This window comes from Pan paniscus, chromosome X (genome assembly GCF_029289425.2).
Source record: "Pan paniscus chromosome X, NHGRI_mPanPan1-v2.0_pri, whole genome shotgun sequence".
Lineage (NCBI taxonomy): Eukaryota > Metazoa > Chordata > Mammalia > Primates > Hominidae > Pan > Pan paniscus.
This window is the reverse complement of record NC_073272.2, coordinates 84,724,338-84,751,104: the sequence shown is the minus strand read 5'-3', so window position 1 is coordinate 84,751,104 and position 26,767 is coordinate 84,724,338. Positions and strand designations below refer to the sequence as shown.

Sequence of the window (26,767 nt, the reverse complement as noted above, 5' to 3'; positions counted from 1 at the left end):
TTTATGCTCATTTGCAGAAATCTTTGCCAAATACACACAACAATACTTTTCCTTTTGAATGTATATTGGGAACATAATTAGATGTATTCACTGCTCAGGATTGTGTCATTTAAGCAAGTTAAGAACTTTTAGTTTTCTCTCTAATATGAAACCTAAGATCTTAAAATGGACACTTTTATTTATAGTATTTCATTATGATTTTAGCAAATAACATACATTCTTAAGAAATATGCATTACATAGTCATCGTAACTGTTTAAATTCCTAGTTCATGTTGTTGTTCATGAACAAAATTCAACAAGACATTAAAGAAAGGACCAATCTGCCTAAGTAACTCTGAAGTGAAGTCTTTTAATAAAAAATATGGAAACTTTAAATAAACTCATAAAACCATTAAGTGCAATAAATGCTTTTTATTGTATGCTCATTTCAATTAGTAACATTTAGAAATAATAATCCCACATAACAGTAGCGATCTTATTTTACAGCGTGTACATCATTTACAGCCACATAACACACAATTTTAGTAGATATTCCAAATTTCATATTCTGAAGTTAAGAAAGATAAAAAATTTATTCTCAAGGAACTGATTCTTATCTGGTGCAAAAACAGAAAGGTGAACATTATTTGAAACACAAAGCCACAATATAGCATGAAGTAAAATTACATTTTAATTATGTTGAACAGCTGAATGTAAACATGAAGCAACTAAAACTTAAAAGTACATATCATATGCATTACATTTATGAACAGGATTTTCATAAAATTTCCCTAAACCAGCTTTTAATATTAAGTGCCATTTTGATTTGCAGCATGCTAACACAAAGCGTTGTTAAAGGGATGCATATTTTAAGTTTATACACTGTAAACTAAATATCCACCTCCAAACTCTATTGGCAGCAGATTGCTCTGTTAAATACTGCATAAACACTGCCTCATATTGAAAATGCATGTTAATCATATGGTATATAGATTTTAAAAATCAATTTCAATAATGGCATAAAATTGCACCTTTAAACATTAGAGCAAGTAAGACTAGAACAATCATACTTGCTAAGACTGTCCTAAAAAAGCTCTAGACATTATAATATTTAAGAAAACTGTGTTCTCTCAAATTAATCTTTAGATCATTAAGAAATATAGTGCTGATTTTGTTTGCAACGCTAATGTTGCATCCATTTTAGAAAGCCACATTTGACTCAAATATACTTTTGTCATATATGCCATACTGAACAACAATCAACTTGAACATCAGAAAAAAGGGAACTTTAATCTTTATAGACTTCACCTTAGACCTCAGCACAGAATGCTATATTTTAAGTATCCTATCCTGTGATAAAATATTAACAGCTCTGAATTCTTTTTTAATAGTACTGAATTAATCTAACCTGTTTTCCAGTTAGTTTTCTTTTAATGAATACACAAAACTTTTGTCATTTCTGGAATTTAATTTCCAGGTACAATATAAAAGGCTCAATGACTAAGTGACTGATGAATGACCACATTTTGTTTCCCCGCCCCATTTCTAAAATTGCATAAAAGTGGGTTTGCTTGCTATAGCAAAGCATCGCTAAACTCGATTATGTATTCTCTTCTCAGAAACATTTGTATCTAACATAATCAGCCCAATAAAGTATTTGTCTTTGCTTTTCCCCTCTGTAGTTTAAGTATGCATATAATACTATTACACAGATACTTAAGAAGTTTTTCTGTGACCATTCTATAGTGCTTCTTAAATTCTTTAAGTAATTTTCAAAGGGCTATGGGATCCCCCGTGAATTCAAATATTTTAAGATCTTTAATACAAAGAATGTAAAGTCATGATTTAGTATCAAGCTTTGAAACCCGGTGAGACAGTTAGTGAGAGTTTTCTCCCAAGTAGCATATCATATCTCCTAAATAGCTTCTTTCTTTATATTGATCTTATTACATAAGAGCCTCTTTGTGGTGCCTCATAATATGCTGATTTTTTTCTGATGGTCTTCGGAATCCCTTCTTGCAGAATTCACACCTGTGTGGATAGTCTTTTGTATGTATCGATATCACATGTCGTTTAAAGCCAGATGCATCTGTAGTGCTGTATTCACAATACTCACATTGGTAAATCTTCCTTCCAGTATGGGTCTTCATATGTTTTTTTAGCTCATTTTGTTGTCTGAATCCTCTCTTGCACCTTTTACATTTCAATGGCTGATCTTTAGTATGAACTGAAAGGATATGGCCACTAAGAATAAATGGATCGGATGTTTTAAAGTCACAGTGCCTGCACTGATGAATCTTCCTACCCTTATGGATATCACTATGCTTTTTGAGCTCAGAAGGACGATGAAAACCTTTATCACAGACCTCACATTTGTGAGGAAAATCCTTAGTATGGACAGATATGATGTGCCGCTTAAGGTCACTTGAATTGGTGCTCTTATGGTCACAATGAGGACACTGGTGTGTCTTATGTCCTTGAAACAAATCCAGATGGCGTTGAAGCTCCCTCTCATCACCAAATGCTTGGGGACAATGCTCACATTTATATGGCAAATTGTTACCATGTTTAGACTTAATGTGAGTTTTCAGATTTGATTGATCTGCACACCTGAAAATACAATACTGACACTGATATGGCTTCTCACCAGTATGGGTTCTCATATGTTTCTTGAGTTCAGAAGGATGTCGAAAACCCTTCCCACACTCAACACAAACATGAGGAAAATTCTTGCTGTGAACGGCCAACAAATGCCTGTTTAGCAGTCCTTGTTCTGCAGTTTCATAGTCACAGTATTTGCACTTGTGCATCTTCGGCTCCTTGTCTCTTAAAATAAGTTTATTGGAACTCAGTGGACTAGCCTCTCTGTATCTTCGTGTGTATTCTGTAAATTCATGGGTTTTGTCGACTTTGTTTATAAGCTTATGGCTTTCTAAGTGGTTATGGAAACTCACTTTCTTGTTAGTTGTAAAGTCACAATCTGTACACTGATATTTTTTTCTCATTAAATGATCAGGATGATTCTTCATGTGTCTTTTTAAGAATCCCCTGGATTTAAACTTTTTTGTGCAAATATGGCAAGGGTACACTGTGAGGGGCTGTCCATCAGGACCTATTATAACAGCTAGATAAAGAAAAGAGAAAGTTGTGACATTTGGTCAGACTGTTTTAAAGGATTTTATAACAAAGGTGCCAAACTAGTTGGCATTCACTATGTGAAAACAATACTAGTTGAATGAAATCCTGTAATATAAAAAATACATAATAAAAGCAATTTATGGCAAAGTAGCTCACTAAAAAGTAATGAGCAGCACTCTACTATGAACCACTCACATGCCAAAATGCAATATCATATATACTTTGAATACCAAAAACAGGTACCCTTTATTGTTAAACCAACCTGAAAATTCTCTGTAAAAGTATCTTTGGAATAAAGAGCAAACAAGCATAGTTTTATTAAGTATCAGTCACACAAAGTAAAAAAAAAAAAAAACAATTATCTATAGCATACACAAACAGGTACATGGAGAGTAGAACTGCCAAGTAAACCATAGATATTTTTCTTTGGTGACAAAAAATACTTCCACATCTCAAATAATTATAATATTCATAAAGCAAAGTATTTACCTGTTTGCCACTGCCTGGTTTCTCCCCTTCTCCTCTTTTTGGCTTTTTGTTTAAGTACTTTATTTGTATTAATGCCGTCACAAATTTGAAGGTACTGTGCTGCTGTACTACTTCTGCTTTCTAATGCTGAGTCCAAAGTATTTCCTGGAAAAAAAATTGAAACATCATTAAATCACATACATTTATACTTTTTTGGTTCTGTTGAATGAGTTACTACAGATGACATGACACCAAGTTACCACTCTGGTAGTAAATTTCACAAAGTATATCCATCTTATGATTCTCTTTCTCTCTCTCACTCTTGTTCTCTCTCACTCACAAGTAAAGACATGTATGTGTAAATACTTTGAATAGGATATCATGTGAAATTAACTTTAAAATATCTCAATTTGATCATCAATTAAATTTAAAATATCTCTATTTTATCAGGAATAAACTGATAAGATGAATGTAATATAAGAAAGTGGATTTGGGGTGGGCATGATGGCCCACACCTGTAATCCCAGCACTTTGGGAGGCTGAGGCAGGAGGACTGCTTGAGGTCAGGAGTTTCAGTCCACCCTAGGCAACATAATAAGATCCTGTCTCTACAAAAAACAAATTGGTCAGGCATGGTGGCATGCACCTGTAGTCCCAGCTACTCAGGAGCCTGAGATGGGAGGATTGCTCGAGCCCAGGAGTTCAAGGTTGCAGTGAGCTATGATTGTGCTACTGCACACCAGTCTCGGTAACAGAGCAGGAAGACCCTGTCTCTTGAAAAAAAAAAAAAAAAGAAAGAAAGAAAGAAAGAAAGAAAGAAAGAAAGAAAAGAAACTGAATTTGAAACAAAATCTTGGCATCAGACCAATTGTTTTTTACCAATGAAGGCTGATGAAATTAATTGAAAAAGAAATGTAGACATATTACTGAACCATTATAGTTATGGTGACTAAGTGTAATGCATAAAAAACGAAACAGATCTCTTGTAGATATGCTTCAGAATAGTGTACTTGATATAAAGAGTACTACATATTAAGATTGATTTTACGGGTTAACATATGGTAGGCAATTTATTGCAATTTCAGTGTGATCAGTGCATACATTAAAAAGTACTTAATATAATCCTAGTTATCAAAAATCCATTGTGGTTTTATGCAATTTAGCTAAAAAATGTAGACCTACAAAACTGTCAGGTTAACTTATATGCTGTGATCTATACTTCTCATCAATTTCTCGAAATCAACACTTAAGTTTAGAGAGTCAAATACTTCCCAAGGGTAGAAACAGAACAATGACACATTATCATAAGAAAATATCTCCTTGCTTAAGAAAACTTAACAAGAAGATCAACTAGAGAATAACACCATATAGAGTGTATTAAAACTAAAAAAAATTAAGCTGACACATGGGTTTTATATAACAGTTATATATAAATGCACTGGTTGCCATAGAAATTAAGAAAACAGTTCTGCCCCAAAAAGAACATTAACAAGGGGTTGATATCATGAATAATTTTTACTTTTCTGTCCAAATAATTTCTTATTTCATTTTTTCCATAGCAACCTGTTATGGTCCATTTGATAAACTGCCTGATGCTTAAAGTTTGAGGGAAATCTAAATGGAACTGCATTTACAGATTAACACACATTATGTCCACACATAAATTAATTCCTCAAAGAAGAAACTCCTAACTAACTAGATTAGGTATGACTAAGCAAGTAAGAGTCCAACAAATGTGTCTGTAGACACAAACTTGTTACTTACCAAGCAGTAAAATAAAATAAAGCCAGAACTTTAACTCACATCTCATATACAATGCTCTCTTACCTGATGCTTGACAATCTTCATACCTTCGGGAAACTCTTCTTTCATCTCCTAAAAAGAAAAAAAAAAAGACCAATTACAAACTGATATGCTAATTATAATGACTACTAGTGGATCACATCTTAATCTACAAAATCTTACTTTGCCCACCATTCCTTGGGTTAAAAAAAATTGTTGTGTTCTTCCACTCCTATAGGTTAGATAATGTCACATACTGAAAATAAGGGCTGCTGTTCAGCATCCTTGGAATTGTTAACATCTAGAACAATTTTACTTTTTAAATGAAAACTGGGTAGATATTTCTGCAGTGTACCCCTAACTTTGAAGATGCTCAATAAATGACTGTTGAATGAATGAACCTTTGGAAGAACCAAGTTTAGATAAATTAATGCATTTGAATATCAAAATTTTTCAAAGTAAAGAGTATACCTGGACCATCTTGTACGTTACATAGGAATGAAATAAAATAAGACTGAAAGGGAAAAATAAGTTGATAAATTTACCTTTCATTATATGCTTTCTAAAAGAGCATACCTGGGTTTCTGTTTCTTTTTCAAAACCCCAAAACCTTATCATCTGTAGAGTTAATAAATGAAATAAGTTTTTCCAAAAGAGGAAGGATCGATTTTCAAAGGATATTCCTATTTTAGAAAAATAAAATTTTTTATGGCACTCACTTATACAGGTAGGATTTAAAATAGATCATACTGAAAAACATAATGCATTAAGCAAGGTTCATTTTAAATAGTACAAGGTATGTGGTAGAAAAATCATCTAAAGTAACTAGAGATGAATCAGTCCACAGTGTAAAACATTTTATTATATTAGCCAATTCATGGTGGCATTCACACAGCTTATTTAATGGCCTAAAGGCTGAGTAAATACATATTATGTACTTATCAGGTGAAAAAATGCCAGTATCCTACCATATGCCGCAGCCCAGACAACAGGGACAACTGTTTTATTAACATCAGAGTCCTCAAGCTGAATCTCAGGGAGAGAAGTTCCTTCCTCTTCCCCTACAATGACTTCCATGTAAACTTCATCTGCTATTTCAGCGCAACCTAAATTTTAGAAATAATTGCTTGTTTATAACCCCAAATATTTAATAAGTGGGTAAAAATTCCAAACAATGTAAATCTTTCAACTTTCAAATTTCAGTTTGGTTAATTTAAAAATTTATAAATTTAATTTCAATTTATATTAGGCACTTTTGGAGGCTAGTGCCACTAGGAGACAATCATTTACCAAAACTCTTATTCTCCTCTTAGAACCAAGTTCTATGGAAATGGCTTTTAAAAATTTTATAAAAACATGTGCGCTTGAAATATACTGAATGATCTTACATTCTATCAGGCATTATACATTTATTTGCCTGACAGTCTTTTGGGACTCAGAAAATATTTCTCATAGAAATAATACTAGAAAGTGGTCCATACTATCTCGTATACTGTATTATAAATGAAATGCAGTACTATACATGTAATAAAAATCACCAAAAATACTAGTAATTGAAAAAAATTTAAAATAAAAATAAAAATTATATATGTATATAATGCTAGTGATCAAGAATATGTGGACATTCTTCAATAGGCCAGATTTTAAGAGATTCTACTGAGGAGAGAAAGCATTAAATGAGCTTCATTGAACAAAACAATATTGCGGTAAGAAAAAAAAATATTTAAACCTAGAGAGCCACAATATACTTTATATAAAATAATCTGTTTACATTTAACTTGTTAAATAGAAAATTGTCTTGAATTTTTGCTTTTCCTTTGATTCACATACTGGGATCCTGGATGACTACAGAAGAAATGTGGGGAAAAACATGGGAAAAAAGTATCCCTCTTCTCCCAAGTTTGTCTTCTCTCTATTAACCAAAAAGAGACACTGGTCTAAGTTTCCCACATTCCCATAGAATTCTGGCATAAGTTAACTTAAACCTCAATCTTCCATTTCCTACTGTGCCCCTTTCCTTACCAATAAATTAAAAAATAAAGAATTTAGAGATCAAATAGAAATCATTTGATTTAACTCTTTTCCTATCCATCAGAATCTTCTCCACTCATTTGTTTTGATATTTTCAGCTGTTTGGGGGTGGAATTCAGCACCCTACAACTTCTAGGGAAGGAAACTTGGAGTAGGTATCAGAGTGCAGCACAGGTAAAGCCCAATTTTGTCAAGTTAATGCAGTGAAATGGAGGCTCTTAGCCTTCTAGGGCAAGGCAATATTGTGTTTTTCTCAGCATAGTAAGAAGACAGGAATAGCCTTAGGAAAGGGCTGCATTCCTATACTGAGGTGAGGAGAAAGTAGGCAGAGAGCAAAATGTCTTCATAAGGAAACCTGCGGTATGGCAGGAAAGGAAACCTGAGGAGGTTTGATCGTCCTGTGGTACTTAGCCCCACAAAACCTTAAGCAGCAACTGCTTGGAGACCATCAACGGCATAGGAAATCAAACTCCTGGCAGCTTGGCTTGGAAGAATACTTACATAAGATAACCCTTTAGTGACAGGAGAACAAACCATCAGCCCTTCAATTGCTAAATCCAGAGAGAAGCCAACAGTGCCCACTGCCATGTGGAAAGAACATTGGCAGTGGAGTTAGATAACCATTAAAATCCTGCCCTTCACACTTAATATTGGAATGATCTTGGATAAATTATTTTCCCTGAATCTTTTTTTTTCCTTCCATAAGACAGGAAAAATACCACCTACCTCAGATATGAGTTGTAAGAATTAAATGAGATAGTATCTTGCAACATATTCAGTAACGCACAGAAAGTAGGTACTCAGTAATTACATATTTTTGAGCTTCACTGATGTCAGGAGCTGTTATGTTGTTCATCTCTGTATTTCTAGTATAGTATACTAAGATATATTATTTAATGTTTGGTGATTTGAACAATACATGTACAAATGAATGGTCAAAAGGACCCTTCACTTTTAAATTATTTACAGCAAAGGGTCAAAGGATCAGGCTTATTTTATTGAACTTTGTTCCTATACAGTGCTTGTATCTCTGAGATTTTTTAAAAATAATGCATGATGGCTACTGATAAGTCACTACAGTGCCCTTATTTTCTTACTGATATCATCTTCTTCTTGAGAAGAATCTTTAACTGCCATGTAAACCATCTTCTCCCGCTGCATTCGGCTCTGGTCAAGCACTCCAGCTACTGAATGTCCACTGGTGTACTCACTCTCTGTGACAATTTCTGTTCCACCTTAAAAATTAAAACACGTATTAAAATAGAGAAGTATCATGGAATAACCACCTAAATTAATAAGGAGAATATATAGAAATATTTCTTAGAAAAAAAATAAATTCCAAAATAAATTTCAAAGTGCCAAGAACATTTTCATATAAATTATACTTTAAATTTTCAGCTATCACTGAGAAATGAAAATTGTTAATTACATCAAGCTTATATGCCAAGCAGTATATAAGTCTTTTATACATATTTACCCCTTTAACCCTCACAACAGCCCTATAGGTAGCTTTTATTATTATGAGAATTTTATGGATGAGGAAACAGACAGAAGGGGGTTAAGTAATTTATCAAAGGTCACTCAGCTAAGTGACAGGACCTATTTAAAACCCAAGCAGCCTGCCTCTAGAATCCATGCTCATAAACACTCATTATAGTTTCTTAATCTAAACCAAATCCTCTCCAATCATTTGTTTTGATATTTTCTGCTGCAGTATTCTACTCATGCTTGAAAGAATCAAAGAATGCCATATTCTGCATTCCTGCTTTATATTCATATACAATTTTTAAAAGACTATTCCCAAAGAAAACGTATTTAAAAAACCCATGCTTTGAGAACATTTTTAGACTAGTCCCCAGAAAATATAATAAATTATAACTCCTATTGGAGCAATAAATTAAAATTAGTGTTTGTACCTATTTCAACATCATCTTCGGCCTCCGCTTTAAATATGTACACTTTTATAACTTCAGAACCAAACCCATCTTCTTTAGCATCTTCTTGTGAACCATCACTGCCAATTTTTAATGGTGTATTCCCCATATGCTCTAATTTTTCTCCAACATCATCCACTATAAAATATTAACAAAATTATTTCAGTCAAAAAATACCATTGACAAAAAACAAAAAACAAAACAAGAAAAATTACCACTATTTAGTGGGTGTTAAGCTGAAGTGTAACGTGAAATAATGTTAACCACCTACCCACTGTATTCACTTAATAACCTATTATGAAGCCATTAAAAGTGTTATGATTCATGAATAATAGACATTAGGGACTTCAAAAAGGTTGGGGGAGAGGAGATTATGAGGTTTGAAAATTTATCTATTGGATACAATGTTCACTATTCAGGTGATAGGTACACTAGAAGCCCAAACCCCACCACTACACAATATTACATCCATGTAATAAACTTGTACATGTGCAACATAAATCTGTAACAATAAAATTATTTTTAAAATTTAAAAAAGCATCAAGGTTCATGGAAAAACAGTACACAAGATCAGTTATATTACATAATCGCAATTATATAAAAATCTATTTACAGATTTCAATTAATAGATACAAAATACTTAACCATATAGCTTTAATTAAAACGGCTTCAAATTCTATCACTTTCAATATTTTAAGGTAAATCCTAACACTAAATTTAATAACAGAAAAATTAAGAACATAAAACATATATTACTCATAAAATGAGTTCACATAAACAACAGTTCCCAAATTAAATAGTGGTTGTTTCTAAAACAAATTAGCATACAAGATCTAGGATTAAAAAAAAAACACAGAGAACACCTAAGTGACTATAAAAACAGATTTTCATACATCATGGAAATAAAATCTTAGTAAATACTCTAATTTCTGCAGGGTCAATGGAAGACAACTTCAAGCCATGAATTTTATATATATCTAGATTTTGCAATGTATGCTTTATTTCAAAATTATATGTAAGGGAAATAAATGGGTATTTCCCCCTCTTTTTCCTTATTAAAAGAAAATCATATATAAAGATAAGGCAACAGTATTTGGACCTATTGCTTACATTTTAAATACACTTAAAATTTTTGATTCTCCACTGTATAGTCTTTTAGGATAACATTTAAGTTCACATGAATACTATGCATGAACTATGCAATGAATAGATTAATAAACTCTGTCCTCTGACCATAAATAATATTCAAACAATATATGCCTCCTAAATATTATATGCCTATAATTTATTCTTTTAATGCTGTTCCTATAAAAACACAAATGTAATCTAAATTGAAAATCTGCTCCTCCTTATTATATATATGTAACAGTACTAAATATGAAACATCAAATTCTGAAGCCCCTACATACATCTAACAATTCTAGAACCATTAAAAACAGAATAAAGTGACATTAAAAAGCTATTAATTCAGCACTCCTAAAAACAATTTTAGCAAGATCTGAATGGGTCAAAGTCTAGATTTTCCTTACTTTGGTTTCAAACTTGATACATACAACTTGAAAAATATTCCTTAGGCCTTTCAAAATAGTGGAAAACAACACATATTAAAAATTATTTTTACATTGCAGAGCTACTTTAACTTTGTGATTAAATATAAATGATTCTATCCTATTTACAAATTTTAATAGCTTACTGTCTATGAAAGATAGCATCCAAATGATCAAAATAAAGTCTACATATTTTCATTCCATCAGAGCTCCTAATTATATTACTAAACTTTTGGCAACATTTTTGACAATGGTACAAATTAAAATAAAAAAAGATTAAGTATTTGATATTACTGGCTTAATAGCTTCTCTTATAAAATAATGTTGAATAAAAATGACATAGAAAAAATCATGAGTAAGTTTTTAGAAAAAAACTATATTCTCATTAATTAAAAACAGAATATAAAAAAACTTCAAAAAGTGTCCAAAATACAAACTTTTAGGCTGAAATAACTTATGGTAAATTAATAAAATAATAAAAATACTCTCATTTTATAAATTCTACTTTGTTATACATGAATAGTTTAAAGCGATCACAGTTCCTTCTGGAATAAGCTGAGTTAAAACTATAATTCACAAAATTAAAGTTTATGAAATGAAAGTCACATTTTTTTCACCACTTCTTAATAGTTTTGTACCATAATTTTAGCAATAAGTATGAAATTACTAATACTATTCTCTCTGATTCCATTTCTACCTTTTCTTAAGGTTCATACTTTTAAATTTAATGCATCCATTAATTTTTACTTAGATTCCTCAGAATGAGCAATTTTGAAATGTACTAACTGAACTTATTCTGTATTTTAAGTTCACAGAAAATGATAAAATTATTAAAGATGTTGGCACGCAGTTTTAAGAGGTAAACCATCAACTTGACCAAGATTTATTCTATATCCTTCGTTATGGAAAGTACGAAATTAACAAAGACTTAATAGGCAATCAACTGACTTTAGAAATAAATCCCCAAAGGCCCTTCTAAATGCAGATAATACTCAAAATACCTTAAATTCAAGCTTAAATGTTTTGCTTGTTGTAAGGTATGCAATATTCAAGTCCAATAGTGTTGTTTCTCAATCCAGCAATAAGTAATAAAATACCCACCACAGAATTCTTCTGGCACTAAATATAATATAAGATAGTGAAGTGCATTGTTTGCCAACACTGTAAAGTTTGGTAACATTCAATATTATTTTATGGCCCACTCACACAATTTAATTAAAATTTCATTTTAGTCAAATGTACAATATAACATTCCTTTTTAAAAGGTAGGCTTTTTATTTTACCTGTTGCATGTTACTTACATCTACCAAAATTATATGGTGAGTATGGTATAAAAACTATACAGTATACTGATATACCACAGTGATGGGATTAGGCAATATACAAAGAATCTGTATTTCACAATAGAGTGAAAAAGTGAACAACAAGATAGTCACCTTTAGATTTCAGAGTTATGCCACTCCCAGGTATATACCCAAGAAAACTAAAAATATACACCCACATAAAAACTTGTACATAAATGTTCATGGAGCATTATTCATAATAGCCAAAAAGTGGAAACAACCTAAATGTCCATTAACTGATGGATGAATGGATAAAGAAAATGTGATAATACCCATATAATGGAATGTTATTAGTAATACTGAATGAAGTACAGTTGACCCTTGAATAACATAGGTTTGAATTGTGCAGGTCCACTTATCCATGAATTTTCTTCTGCTCTGCTACCTCTGAGACAGCATGACCAACCCTTCTTCCTCTCCTTCTTCAGCCTACTCAATGTGAGGACAATAAGGATGAGGACCTTTATGATGACCCACTTCCACTTAATGAATAGTAAATATATTTTATTTTCCTTACGATTTTAACATTTTCTTTCCTCCAGTTTACTTTATCGTAAGAATACAGAATATGATACATATAACATACAAAACATGTTAATTGACTGTTATTGGTAAGACTTCTGGTCAACAGTAGGCTGTTAGTAGTTATGTTTTTGGTAAGCTGAAAGTTACATATGGCTTTTCAACTGTGTGTATGTCAGCAGGGGGGGCGGGGTTCAGCACCCTTAACCCCTGCATTGTTCAAGGGTCAAATGTACTGATATATGCTATGACATGAATGACCCTTGAAAACATTATGTGAAGTAAAAAAAGCCAGACATAAAATGCCACATATTGTATAACTCCATTTATATGAAATATCCAGGATAGGCAAATCTATACAGGCATGGTTGCCTCAGAGTGGATGGAGGGGGGGGCTAACAGCTAAAGGGTATAGGGTTTCTTTTTGTGGTGATGAAAAAGTTCTAAAATTGATTGTGGTGATGGTTGTACAACCCTGTGAATATATGAAAAACCACTTATTTGCACACTTCAGATGGGTAAATAAAAGGATGTGTAAATTATATCTCAAAAAAGTCATTATAGTTTTTAAAATTATAAAGGTGTTAACTTTTTTTACCCCTGAAATTAGGGAGGTTTGAATGAGATCTCCCATCATGATGTTAACAAGATATTTTGCTTTATACAAAATTATGTTCCTTAAGCAAGAATCCTCAAGAAAATACTAGTAAACTAAATTCAACAGCACATCAAAAAGTTAAAACACCATGATCAACTAGGTTTCATTCCAAGGATGAAAGGTTGGTTCGACATATGCATATCAATAAATGTGATTCACCACATAAACAGAATTACAAGCAAAAACCATGTGATCATTGCAGTAGATATGGGAAAAGCTTTTGATAAAATCAGAATGTATTAGCCCTTCATGATAAAAACCCTCAAGAAACTAGGCATCAAAGGAACATATCTCAAAATAATAACAGCCATTTATGACAAACCCAAAGCCAATATCGAACTGAATGAGCAAAAACTGGAAGCATTCTTCTTGAGAACAGGAATAAGACAAGGATGTCTACTCTCATCACTCCTATTCAGCATAGTACTGGAAATCCTAACCAGAGCAATCAGGCAAGAGAAAGAAATAAAAGACATCCAAACAGTAAAATAAGTCAAACTATCTCTCTTTGCTGATGATATGATTCTATACTTAGAAAACCCTAAGGACTCTGCCAAAGGCTATTAGAACTGATAAACAATTTTATTAAGGCTTCAGGATACAAAATCAATGTACAAAAATCAGTAGCATTTCTACACACCAACAACATCCAAGCTGAGAGCCAAATTAAGAATGCAATTACATGTACAACAGCCTCAAAAAAATACCCAGGAATATATTTAACCAAGGAGGTGAAAAACCTCTACAAGGAGTACTATAAAACACTAATAAATGAAATCACAGATGACACAAACAAATGGAAAAACATTCCATGCTCAAGGATTGGAAGAATCAATATCATTAAAATGGACATACTGCCCAAAGCAATCTACAGATTCAATGCTATTCCTATCAAACTACTAACGTCATTTTCACAGAATTGGAAAAAACTACGCTAAAATTCATAAGGAACCAAGAAAGAAATAGCCAAAATAACCCTAGGCAAAAAGAACAAAGCCAGAGACATCAATTACCCAACTTGAAACTACACTACAAGGCTACAGTAACATAAACAGCATGTTACTAGTACAAAAACAAACACATAGACCAAAGGAACAGAAAAGAGAACCCATAAACAAAGCCACATAACTACAACCATCTAATCTTTGGCAAAATCAACAGAAGCAAGCAATGGGAAAGGACTCCCTATTCAATAAATGGTGCTGGGATAGCTGGGAAGCCATATCCAGAAGAATGAAACTGGACCCCTATGTTTCACCATACAAAATTTAGCCAAGATGGACCAAAGTTTAAAGATAAAACCTCTAGACATAAGAATCCTAGAAGAAAACCTAGTAAACACTATTCTGGACATTGGCCTCGGGAAAGAATTTATGACTAAGTCCCCAAAACCAATTGCAACAAAAGCAAAAATTGACAAGTCAGAACTAATTAAACTAAAGAGCTTCTGCACAGCAAAAGAAACTATCAACGGAGTAAACAGACAACCTACAGAATGGGAGAAAAATATTCACAAACTATGCATCGGACAAAGGTCTAATATCCAGAATCTACAAAGAACTTAAATCAGCAAGCAGAAAACAAGTAACTCCAATAAAAACAGGGAAAAGGCATGAACAGACACTTCTCAAAAGAAAACATACAAGTGGTCAACAAACATAGGAAAAAAATGTTCCACATCACTAATCATCAGAGAAATGCAAATCAAAACCACAGAGACATCACCTCACACCAGTGAGAATGACCATTATCATTATTATTATTATTATTATTATTTTGCTTGTTCATACTGACAAGCTATTTTTTAAAATGTTTTTATTTCAATAGCTTTTTGGGGAATAGGTAGTGTTTGGTTACATGAATAAGTTCTTTAGCGGTGATTTATGAGATTTTAGTGCACCCATAACCTCAGCAGCGTACACTGTACCCAATGTTTACTCTTGTATCCTTCACCACCCACAACCCTTTCTCCCGAGTCCCCAAAGTCTAATGTATCATTCTTATGCTTTGCATCCTCATAGCTTAGCTCCCATATATGAGAGAAAACATATATTTGGTTTTCTGTTCCTGAGTTACTTCACTTAGAATAACAGTCTCCAATTCCATCTAGGTTGCTGCAATGCCATTATTTCATTCCTTTTTATGGCTGAGTAGTATTCCATAGTGTACCACATTTTCTTTATCCACTCGTTGATTGATGGACATTCGGGCTGGTTCCGTATTTTTTTGCAATTGCAAATTGTGCTGCTATGAACATGCATGTGAAAGTATCTTTTTTGTATAATGACTTATTTTCCTCTGGGTAGATACCTAGTAGTGGGATTGCTGGATCAAACAGTAGATCTACTTTTTGTTCCTTAAGGGATCTCCACACTGTTTTCCATAGTGGTTGTACTAGTTTACATTCCCACCAACAGTGTAAAAGTGTTCCCTTTTCACTGCATCCATGCCAACATCTACTATTTTTTTATTATGGCCAGAATGGCCATTACTAAAATGTCAAAAAAACAACAGATGTTGGTGAGGCTGTGGAGAAAAGGGGACACTTAAACACTGTTGGTGGGATGTAAATTAGTTCAGCCACTGTGGAAAGCAGTTTGGAAATTTATCAGAGAATTTAAAACAGAACTACCATTCAACTCAGCAGTCCCACTCTGGGTATACATCCAATGGAAAACAAATCATTCTACCATGAAGACACACACACTTGTGTGTTCATCACAGCATTATTTACAATAGCAAAGACAGGGAATCAACCTAGGTACCCATCAACAGTGGACTGGATAAAGGAAATGTGGTACATATACACCACAGAATACTACACAGCCGTAAGAAAAGAAGAAATCACGTCCTTTGTAGTAATATGGATGCTGCTGTGGGTCATTATTCTAAGCAAATTAATGCAAGAACAGAAAACCAAATACTGCACGTTCTCACTTATAAGAGAAGTCTAAACATGGGGTCCTCATGGACATAAAGATGGCAACAACAGACATTGGGGATTACTAGAGGTGGGAGGGAGGGAGTGGGGCGAGGACCAAAAAACTAACTGTTGGGTACTATGCTCAGTACCTAGGAGATGGGATCATTCATACCCGTACAAATCCTAAAATAAAAGTTGAAACCAAACAAATGAACAAAAAATAAAATTATATTCCTCAAAGGAGTCCTTGTATTTGATATATGAGGTAGTTATCAAAATAATTATTCTAACTTAGAATATTCCAGAAACTTTTTTAAAAAACTTTTGCAGAATTAAATCATAGAAGATAACACAAGGTATGACTGTTCACAATACATGACATCTAAATTTTGCACTACTTTAATATCAGTTTAAATTAATGAATACTCTTTTGAAGACATACTGAATTTTAGTGTAGACGACCAACTTTTGCCACATCATTTTACATGATAACCATACTATAGATCTTTTAAAAAATGCCACGTTAAGATGTAAATATGGAGTTGCTTTAGTAATCTATATCTATTTAAAAATAGGTAACAATATTTGTAGTCTTTTAGTGGCTTACATTATTTTCTTAAAAACAATGTAAAAATTCACCTTCAAAAGTGCTTATAGAAGAAAAAAGTTAACATGCTAAACTTTACAATTAAATTCACAAATTAAATAAATTTAGTTTATTTTCAGTTTTAAATTCACTAATACACATATACATACGATCACTTTATACACACATACACACACACACTCTACCTGGCGATAAACTTCCCAGTCAACCATTTTTGTATTTTAAAAAGAATAAAAATCTTCCCTGGATAAGTCAAAAAAATTTGTCTAATCTTAACTACTTGTAGCATGATCCCTTCAAATTTAATAACTAATATACCTACTTCTTTAAGCTCCATCAATAACTTATCAAGATATTTTTTATTTTTGTTGCTGCTCTCATAAACCCATCATTTAAAATGAGAACAAAATATTTCTATCTTCCCGCTTCGGATAGAATGTTTTAAGAATCTTGCAAAGCAGTCTAAAATAAACATGTTAAATAGCTTTGCATAAAATATACACGCACATATTTAGGCATAAGCAATATAAACACAGGGAGAACTGTAGGACATTATCTGAGTTTATGATTTACTTTTCAAGTATTTAATTTAAAAATCAATACATTTCTTAACATATTCTGCTTAAGTTCCTAAGAAAAACTTAATTGACAATTTCAGTGCCTGTCATATTAAAAAAAAGCAGTGGCTACATAAGAAAGTTCCCATGTTGAAATATATATATTTATCATTAAAATTTTGTATCAGTTAATGTTCTTGTTGTTGCCAAATCTATACCTCTATTTTAAGATACTAATAAACTGCATTATTTTACTTCATTTCAGGTATGAATTTTCATTGAATAAATTAAAAACATCAGTAAACTCAAAACAGCATCTTAATGACACTGCTTCAAAAAATTATTTTTCAAAAAGATTCCCCTGTAACTTTTATTGAATATATCCCTCATCCCAGAAAACTTTTCCGGATTATATAAATCAATCTCCTGAGTAATTATGGGCTTTATGTTTCACTTACAAGATATCATTAAGTAGTCTTCAGAAGTGCTCTTGACATCATCATCATCATCATCTTCGGTTTTTATAGTAACTGTAGAACCAGGAACACCTCCAGCTGCTTGAATCACAGTTTCTGTATCTGAATTAGTTACAAGAACCTCCTCTGATACCATTGTGGGAGAGTCGACTCCTGAAACACAATCTTGGACCACATGTTCTAAGTGTCCATTAGGACCAGTAACAAGGTCAGCCACGAAAACCTGCTCTGGTACCCTAACGGTTTCTGTAATTAGTTCAGAAGTCAAGATGTGATCACCATCATCTTCCTCTAAATCCTCTTCAATGGCAACATCAGCTTCAAGTACCGCTTCAGGAACAATCACACCTTCTGTTACTACATCAGTCTCTGTGATGATATCAGGTCCATGGACAACTTCAGCTGCAAGGCCATGATCAAGAGTTATCCCATCATCTGTGACAACATCAGAAACTAAAACAGCTTCAGGAACTGAAACAACAATATGGTCTCCATCGATATGTGCAGTACCAGCCATTCCAGCCACTATAATACAAACAATTATCCAAAAAAGGTAAAGTTATTTTATTAATTTAGAGTACTGTATTTAATAAATCAAATGCTATAAATATTTCTTAAATATTAAGTAATCTTGGCCAAATAAATCATTTTTTAAAATCATTGACAATTTAACTGCAATTAAAATCACCAACAACCAGGAATTGGGTTAGAGTTGGGTGAAAACGATGTTAGTAAAATCTACATGAAGACCTTAAAATGATATACTTTATTTTCAAGTAAAACATAAAAGCCATAATGAGATATCACTACATTCCAATTAAAACAGTTAACACAAAAAACAGTGATAGCACCATAGGCTGGTGAGGATGTGGAGAAACTGGATTTCTCAAACGTTATTGGTGCAAACGTAAAATAGTAGCAGCCACTCTCGAAAATAGTTTGGCGATTTCTTTTTTTCTTTTTTTTGAGACGAAGTCTCGCTCTATCGCCCAGGCTGGAGTGCGGTGGCGCGATCTCGGCTCACTGCAAACTCCACCTCCCGGGTTCACGCCATTCTCCTGCCTCAGCCTCCTGAGTAGCTGGGACTACATGCGCCCGCCACTGCGCCCGGCTAATTTTTTGTATTTTTAGTAGAGATGGGGTTTCACCGTGTTAGCCAGGATGGTCTCGATCTCCTGACCTCGTGATCCACCAGTAGTTTGGCGATTTCTTACAAAACTAAATATGCACTTACTATACAATCCAACCATTGCAATCTCGGGCATTTTTCCCCAGAAAAAATGAAAATATATGTTTATACCAAACACTGTACAGAAATATTCCTAACAGCTCATAGTAGCTATTACTCATAGTAGCAAAAAATTAGACACAACCCAAGTGTCCTTTAGCAGGTGAATGGTTGGTTCCACCAACTCTGGCACATCCCTACTATGGAATACTACCCAGCAATAAAAATGAACACACTGTTGATATATTCAACAACCTGAATTTCCTCCAGAAAATTTTGCTGAGGGAAAAAAAGACAATCACCAAAGGTTATGATACTGTATAATGTATAAATGGAGTAATTTATATTATCTCAAAACAATAAAACTATAGGGATGGAGAACAGATTATTGGTTGCCAAGGGTGTCTGTGTGTGTGTGTGTGTGTGTGTGTGTGTGTGTCTGTGAACACACAGGGATAGCATATATATAGTGATAGAACAGCTCTGCATCTTCATTGTGGTGGTATTTACACAAATCTATATGTGGGATAAAACTGCATAGAATATATACATTCACATACACACACACGAATGTATGTTAAAAATGGTGAAAACTGCATTAGGTCTGTAGTCTAGTTAACAGTAATGTGTGAATGTCAATTTCCTGGTTTTTGTATTATACTACAGTTATGTAAGATGCCACCATCACAGGAAGGTAAGTAAAGGGTACATGGACTGTATGTACTCCTTTGCTCTATTGCTTGTGAGTCTATAATTGTTTCAAAAAATTAAAATAAAAAGGCACAAAAACGTAAAAGGATACTAATATGTTAAGTGAGTTAATAAAATATTCTATTATAAAATATGCATCATGAACATGAAAGTGTCTGAACTTCTTTAACTTATAATAATTATTATATCCAAAATTGGAAGGCATCTTTCAACACCTGATTTAGGGGGAAAAACTCTGTACTCATCTTAGACTAATATTTGGTTTGATAATAGTAAATCTGTAGGAATAAAGCTTTAATGTTTTTCTTGAGCAGCATGGTAAACACCAACTCCTACCTGCCCTGTAAATATTGTACAAGTGTAAAATCCCTTCATGAGGAATTCTGCTAAGTTCTGCTCCCTGAGGTGGTACAAAAACAAATTAAGAGGGCTTGTGGATCTGGTTATAATAAATTATCTACAAGAAATCATCCAGTACAAAACCTTTTGATCACTTTCTATAAAGTAGTACCTGAAAGAGTGTTATTTGTCACATAGTGCTCATTATTTTTAATCAATTCATTATGGAAGTTAGTTACCAAGTTAGGATGGAGACCAATGGACACCATCAATACACTAACACATCAAAGAACAAGGTGAAAAGGGAAAGCTGAGCTTTCAACAGCGTTTTTGGGATACTTTACTTTCAACCCTTTTAAATCCTTCTCACCGTCTCAAACTCTCACCCAAACCACTAAATTACCCCAAAAGGACACAGCCACAATCCTGGAAGTCTGGTACACGAAGGGAGTATGTATAAAACAAGTATTTTTAATTCAGTTGTTACTCCACTGGGCATTTCAGAAATGGGGACGAGGTGGGGGTTCAAATTTAGCATTTAATCAGACTAGAAATGTGGTTTTTTAGCAAGGAAAAAATTAAAATATTAATCCTGTAAAATTAACTGTACTGGAATTCTATATATCTAAACAATAAAATTACTAATTCACAAAAATCTTTTCACAAACCAAAGATTTAAAATATGGGAAATTCCATTTATTTTAGAACACTGCTGAAGATTAGTCTGGTTCCTGAAAGTAGACCATAGGGAAGGAAAGAAGGGTAGAATAATGCTAGTGGGGACCTGGGTTCAGATCAACCTGGTTGGGTGGATTCTAAGAAGATAGACTGAAGGAACAGTGCTAGTTCACTTAGCCTCTAGCAGGAACTTACAAGTCAAAATAGATCAGATCTAAAAAACTAAATAAATAAATCCAAATGTGTTTGTTTATCCTGAACCAAATGCTCTCAAGGATCCTAGACCAAGAATTGGTAAGTCCCTCACAGGGTAGCAGCAGATTACTTAGACCAAGATCCAAGATATCTCTTATTAAATTTTGCTTGTTCTTCTTATCAGTTCATCTGTTAGATTCCACTGACTTTCTAAACAAAGTCACTTAGCTATAGATTAGCTATATTTATTGAGCACTGACTATCCAACAAGCAACCTGCTAATACAAGTATCATCTCATTTAATCCTCAGAACAACTGTATAAGGTGAGTGCGATTATCCTCATTTTAAATAAGGAGGAACTATGGTTTACAGATGTTATATAAGGTTGCCACAGGGTCCTAGCTGGAAACTGAACTCACTGTTTGACTCCAGACTGCCTTTTTTCTACTTGCCTGGGAAGAGGTTAGAGTATATTTACCCTAGATACTGTTTTTTAAGGAGAGGTGTAAGATTAACTAAGTGAGGCACAGCTAGAGGAACAGCTTGAGATAAACAGTAAAATGGCCTATCACGTGGTCGCTCATTTAAATTTTAAATCATTTAGTAAACAGCATTAAATTGCGTTAATAATTTATCTTACTAGCTTAGAAAATTATAAACAATAAGAAAAAATCATTTAAAAAGTATAAAATTAAATAATCAGGCAACAGTAAGAAACATGTCCTGATTTCCAGTATTTCCCATTTTATTAAAGTTATTCCATTTAAATATGAATACTTGGAACATCACCAGAATGACAGCATAAAATCTGTTACGTGTCAGGTCTGTCTTGGGCCACTATCTAAGGGTGTTTTGCTATTTATATCCTAAAACAACACAGACTTTTTGTAGCATTAAAATCTTAAACAACTATTAAATTCAATCTCATACTTCAAGGACAGCTATTATACTGAGACACCAGCAAGGTTATTGAACAAAGTTGTAAATTTCTAAGTCTCAAATATTCTTCAAAATAAATTGGTCCAATGAATTATGCATTAAATTAATGTTTCAGATTTTCTGTATTGTATCAACCAAGAACCTTACAGAATTTGGAGATCTTGTGCCACAGTGTTCTTATTTGGTTAGCTCTGTGTATGTTAAACTCTAAGTTTCACAAATGTCAATAATTTATGGGGCTGCAAATATCTAAGTTTTGACGCTAACAGAATTTAAAGAGAATGTATCTAATTTCTAATGAAATTTTAGAATTTAGAAATTTTAACAGGGAGGTAAAATAAGCATGGGGGGGCTGCTTTCAGAAGAAATCTAAGTTATCAGGGCTAAAATTTCCAAAAGTCCCCCAATAAAGGTCTTTTTAGGTTTAGGTCTGTTTGACAACCTTTGCATTTCACAAAATATCATACAAAAATGAAAATGCCTATAAATGAAATTGTGCTGGGAACTGCATATCAAAAATAGAGTGAGTTACTGCCTTTTAAGAGTTCAGAATTTACCAAGGACAAATGGAAACTTAACATATTTCAAGTCAACATTATCCCTAAGCACAAATGAGTGAGCATTACCCATATTAGTTATTCTTGATCTAATAGCAAATTCAGAAAAACAGTCTCACCAAAAATGCAAAAGTAATTTAACTGCCATTGATTTATATACCTTGATTTAAGAGAGCATAAAAATGAAATTTAAAAAGAATGCATCATTTGAAAAAACCACTAACTCAAAATACTACCAGTTAAATCATAAACAGGTATATAACAACAAAAACAACAATAAGTGCCTTTAAACATTTTTCTGATACAAATCAGTTTACTCAATTAAATTCATTTTAGAGAGGGCTTTAAATGATAATATGAAAATACTAATTAAAAATTAGAAGTAGTTCGCAAACCTTTCAATTTTATTATTTCTAAAAAGGGAGGGGATAGTGAACGAAAATCTTACTTTCTACATATTTATGCAGCTATAATTGTGTATAGGTATATGTGTGTATATATATTCTCCTCAATTCAAATGAAAAAAAAATTCCAAGAGGCTGTGCTATTTATTCTGTGGTTTCAGGTATGCCTTGGCATACTGTCACACGCCTCCAAAGGCACTCATACTTCAATCTAAGATGCAAAGCTTATTTTGTCAAACACATAATATTTCTAGTGGATTAAAAATATTTCAACAACCCAAATATCTATCAACTGATAAATAAACCAAATGTGGTGTACTCATACAATGGAATATCATTGGCAGTGAAAACGAATGAAGTATGTACTGATACATGCTATAACATGGATGACACTTAAAAACATGCTAAGTGAAAGAAGCCAGACACAATGACCATATATGATTCCACTTATATAAAATGTTCAGAATAATTAAATCCACAGACAGAAAGATTAGTGGCTGCCTAGGGCTGGTGGGGAGAGGCAGAATGGGGAATGACTGCTAATGGGTATGAGGTGTCTTTTTTTAGGATATGAAAATGTTCTAAAACTAGGTACTAGTGATGGTTATACAATTTTGTGAATATGCTAAAAACCATTGAATTGTATACTTTATAAAAATGGATGAATGGAATGGTATGTGAATGTATCTGAATAAAAAGTAAAGAAGAAAAAACATATATGTTAAATATTTCAATATGCATATTCTATTCCCCTAACAACTAAAAGAAAAAAAGTAGTAGATGTAATAAAGGAGTAATTAATTCTAAAGACATTGAGGATAAACAATGGAAAGGAAGGTTAAAAGGAACATTATGTAAATATTCACCAGCACCAATCAGATTTTTTTTTCATCTTTTGAAAGGAATCACACTTTACTAGCTAATAGCCAACCTCTTCAGGAATGAAGTGAGTTTTGGCACTTTATCAAATGCTATAGGAGAGGTAATATTTTGTATTAAATGGAGAAACTACTATAATACTTCCATTTTAAAAATATCTTATTTTAAAAGGTAAAAAATTAAAGTTGACATTTCAACCAAAATTTATTTACCATACTGAAATTCCAGTGTTCCATTATTCTAAAAACTATCAACTCTCTACTAAAGAATTCATGGGAATATCTTTAATCTCTTACTCTTTGGCCCTATTATCCTTCCTCTAGAATTTATTGATGAGTTTTTTTCACCCAAAGTCATTTCTAAATCATCCGTAGTCAACACAATTCACTTAGCTTTCAGAAGAATACATCCACGATTTCTTTATATTTCATCAATTAACTCACATCCAATATTGGACTACTCAACTTTATTCATCAGAAAGAAATGTCAAAGAATTCTATAACTGGAGAGGACCTTAAATGTTATCTAGTGCAATCATTATAAAAGGGAATTCAGTAATTTATCCAAGTTTACACAGCTAGTTAACAGCACTGCCATGACTAGAATACGGCTTTACTGACTTCCGTTGCTGTGGGATTTACTACAGGGGACCAAATGATACATTCAACCATATTATCAACGAACAATAGTAGCATTTTCTTAACTTAGCAAAGTATCACAGTTCTATTCCCTCATCACTAATTTCAGCTTCAACAATTCCATATTACCTCGTTCCCTGTTCTTTTATCGCAGTTCACCATTTGTCTTTTCTGCTTTCACTCCAATCTTATCTTCAATTCTTTTGATCTCATCCCTGCCTTTTATACTTCAAATAGCTCTATCTCCTCTGTAATTCAGATCATCCCTGGCCAAATTCAGTTTATTTGTTGAATGTCAATGGAGTCTTGGCATCCTCATCAAAATGACTACTGTCAAGAGGCTACTTACAAACCTGGCCACAAGAGTAAGGAGTCTTTTTTTTTTTTTTTTTTTTTTTTTTGAGACTGAGTCTCATTCTGTCACCAGGCTGGAGTGCAGTGGCACCATCTCAGCTCAGCTCATTGCAACCTCCGCCTCATGGGCTCAAGCAATCCTCCTGCCTCAGCCTCCTGAGTAGCTGGGACTACAGGCGTGCTCCACCACGCTCGGCTAATCTTTTGTACTTTTAGTAGAGACGGGGTTTCACCATGCTGGCCAGAATGATTTCAATCTCTTGACCTCGTGATCCGCCCGCCTTTGCCTCCCAAAGTGCTGGGATTACAGGCATGAGCCACGAAGCCCGGCCTCTTTTTTTTTTTTTTTAAAAAAAAAAAAGAGAAAGAAAAATGTATTCTAATGGTAACAACTTTCTGAGGAAATAGCATCACAATAATAATCACCTAGTGCATGATTTTGCATATCACTATATAAGCATCTTTTTTTTTAGTTGATATAAGCACTTCTTTTTCCAACTTTATTAACAATGCAACTTAAAATGTGTTTTAGAAAGTCAGTTTAACATTTCCTACACGTGAGAGCTGATATATACTATCAGAACAGAATGTGATATAATTATGCAGTTATTTATGTAAATTGAGTTTTTCATTTCCGGTAACATATTACCACCATATTTCAAGTGTCCCTAACACAACCTTCCCCTAAATTGTAAAAGTGATGTTAAGTAGACCACTGACACACAGCTTTATGAGAATAAGCTCTACAAATATATTTTCCTAGTAAAAGAACAAGTTTTCATTGTAATTCTCCCCTTCCTCAACTTATTTTTGATTTTTATTATCCCCTTACTTCTAAAAAAGAAAAAAATACAACAAAGAAAATGCTTTACCAAAATCTTGCATAATCATGGTATGGGCCATTCTAGAGTCTGGCGTGTGCAATCCAAGACTTCCACCGCCTGAATCCATACTTAGCAAAGTTCATTCACCAATATCTGCAAAAGAAATGGCTTTTAAAATAGTTTAATATATTTAGTCCAAAGTTAGTTGTTTTGAGAAAAAAATGCAATTGACAATATGCCTTTCAACCAAGTGTGGAAAGCTTATTACAAAAGAAAGCAAAACAAAGAAAAACCATGGTTAGATGCTTTATGTGACAACCATAAATAAAAGAAGTGCCAAGTGGAAGTAAACCAAAAATAATGGAGACAAAGGCACAGTCAAGCTGATGAGCCATAGGGAAGTGGTAGAAGAAAGCAAAACAACAAAACTGCAGTGCTAAAAGTTCCAGTTAAAACATAGGTTATAAAAGAAGAACGAGATGACAACAAACAATAGTTAGGATATTTATACATTACTAGAGGACTCAGATGTCTAGTATTAGTGAATTTCATCCACTGGCTCTCATCCATTTCTTCCAGACCCAGATCAGCCCTGCAGCGGAGCTCTGCAGATAAACTTGTATTCACCTCTGGCTCCCAGGGTTCTACTTATAATGTAAAATGTTCTATCCCAGTTTCCCCGGAGTTCTTTGAACCAGTAAGGACTTCTGGCCTCACTCTACTACATTCTCTTGTCTCAGTTTTGAGGACTCATGAAACATGACTGCTTCCTAAATATGGTAAAAATAAGATCGATCACATACAAACATTTAGCAAATTATTTATCTCAGCATTTCATTTACTTGTAATTGTAAAACTGACTTTTTATTAGTGATTAATAAAATTATGCTAGCTTCAAGGTGGTTTTGAAAGCAAGGGCTCAATCTATTTCATTTCAAATGACTTATCCTATATTTACGACCATTTGATAGTATGGAACATAAAGTCAGATGCTGTCACTCAATGTATTTCTTAGACACATATATGTGCATTTTCTCTTCAAACATAAGATTCT

At 33.1% G+C, this 26,767-nt stretch overlaps 1 protein-coding gene across 7 annotated transcripts in view; it reads right to left on the bottom strand.

Annotated features, from left to right (window-relative positions):
- Positions 1 to 392: 392 nt before the first annotated feature.
- The window catches only part of ZNF711 (zinc finger protein 711), a 29,627-nt gene continuing 3,252 nt past the window's right edge, over positions 393 to 26,767 (bottom strand). Inside the window, exons 3-11 of one of the 7 annotated variants that reach the window (XM_008978151.3) lie at positions 26,225 to 26,483; positions 25,762 to 25,866; positions 17,949 to 18,491; positions 9,316 to 9,471; positions 8,497 to 8,634; positions 6,337 to 6,474; positions 5,414 to 5,461; positions 3,608 to 3,751; positions 393 to 3,104 (exon numbers count right to left, since the gene is read on the bottom strand). In XM_008978151.3, the coding sequence (XP_008976399.1) occupies positions 1,927 to 3,104; positions 3,608 to 3,751; positions 5,414 to 5,461; positions 6,337 to 6,474; positions 8,497 to 8,634; positions 9,316 to 9,471; positions 17,949 to 18,491; positions 25,762 to 25,840 (2,424 nt within the window). In that variant the 5' untranslated portion in view covers positions 25,841 to 25,866; positions 26,225 to 26,483 and the 3' untranslated portion in view covers positions 393 to 1,926. Of the gene's footprint in view, positions 3,105 to 3,607; positions 3,752 to 5,413; positions 5,462 to 6,336; positions 6,475 to 8,496; positions 8,635 to 9,315; positions 9,472 to 17,948; positions 18,492 to 25,761; positions 26,484 to 26,767 lie in introns of all 7 variants that reach the window. The other 6 variants (XM_008978149.3, XM_003824437.4, XM_057301160.1 and 3 more) reach the window with 6 other exon arrangements.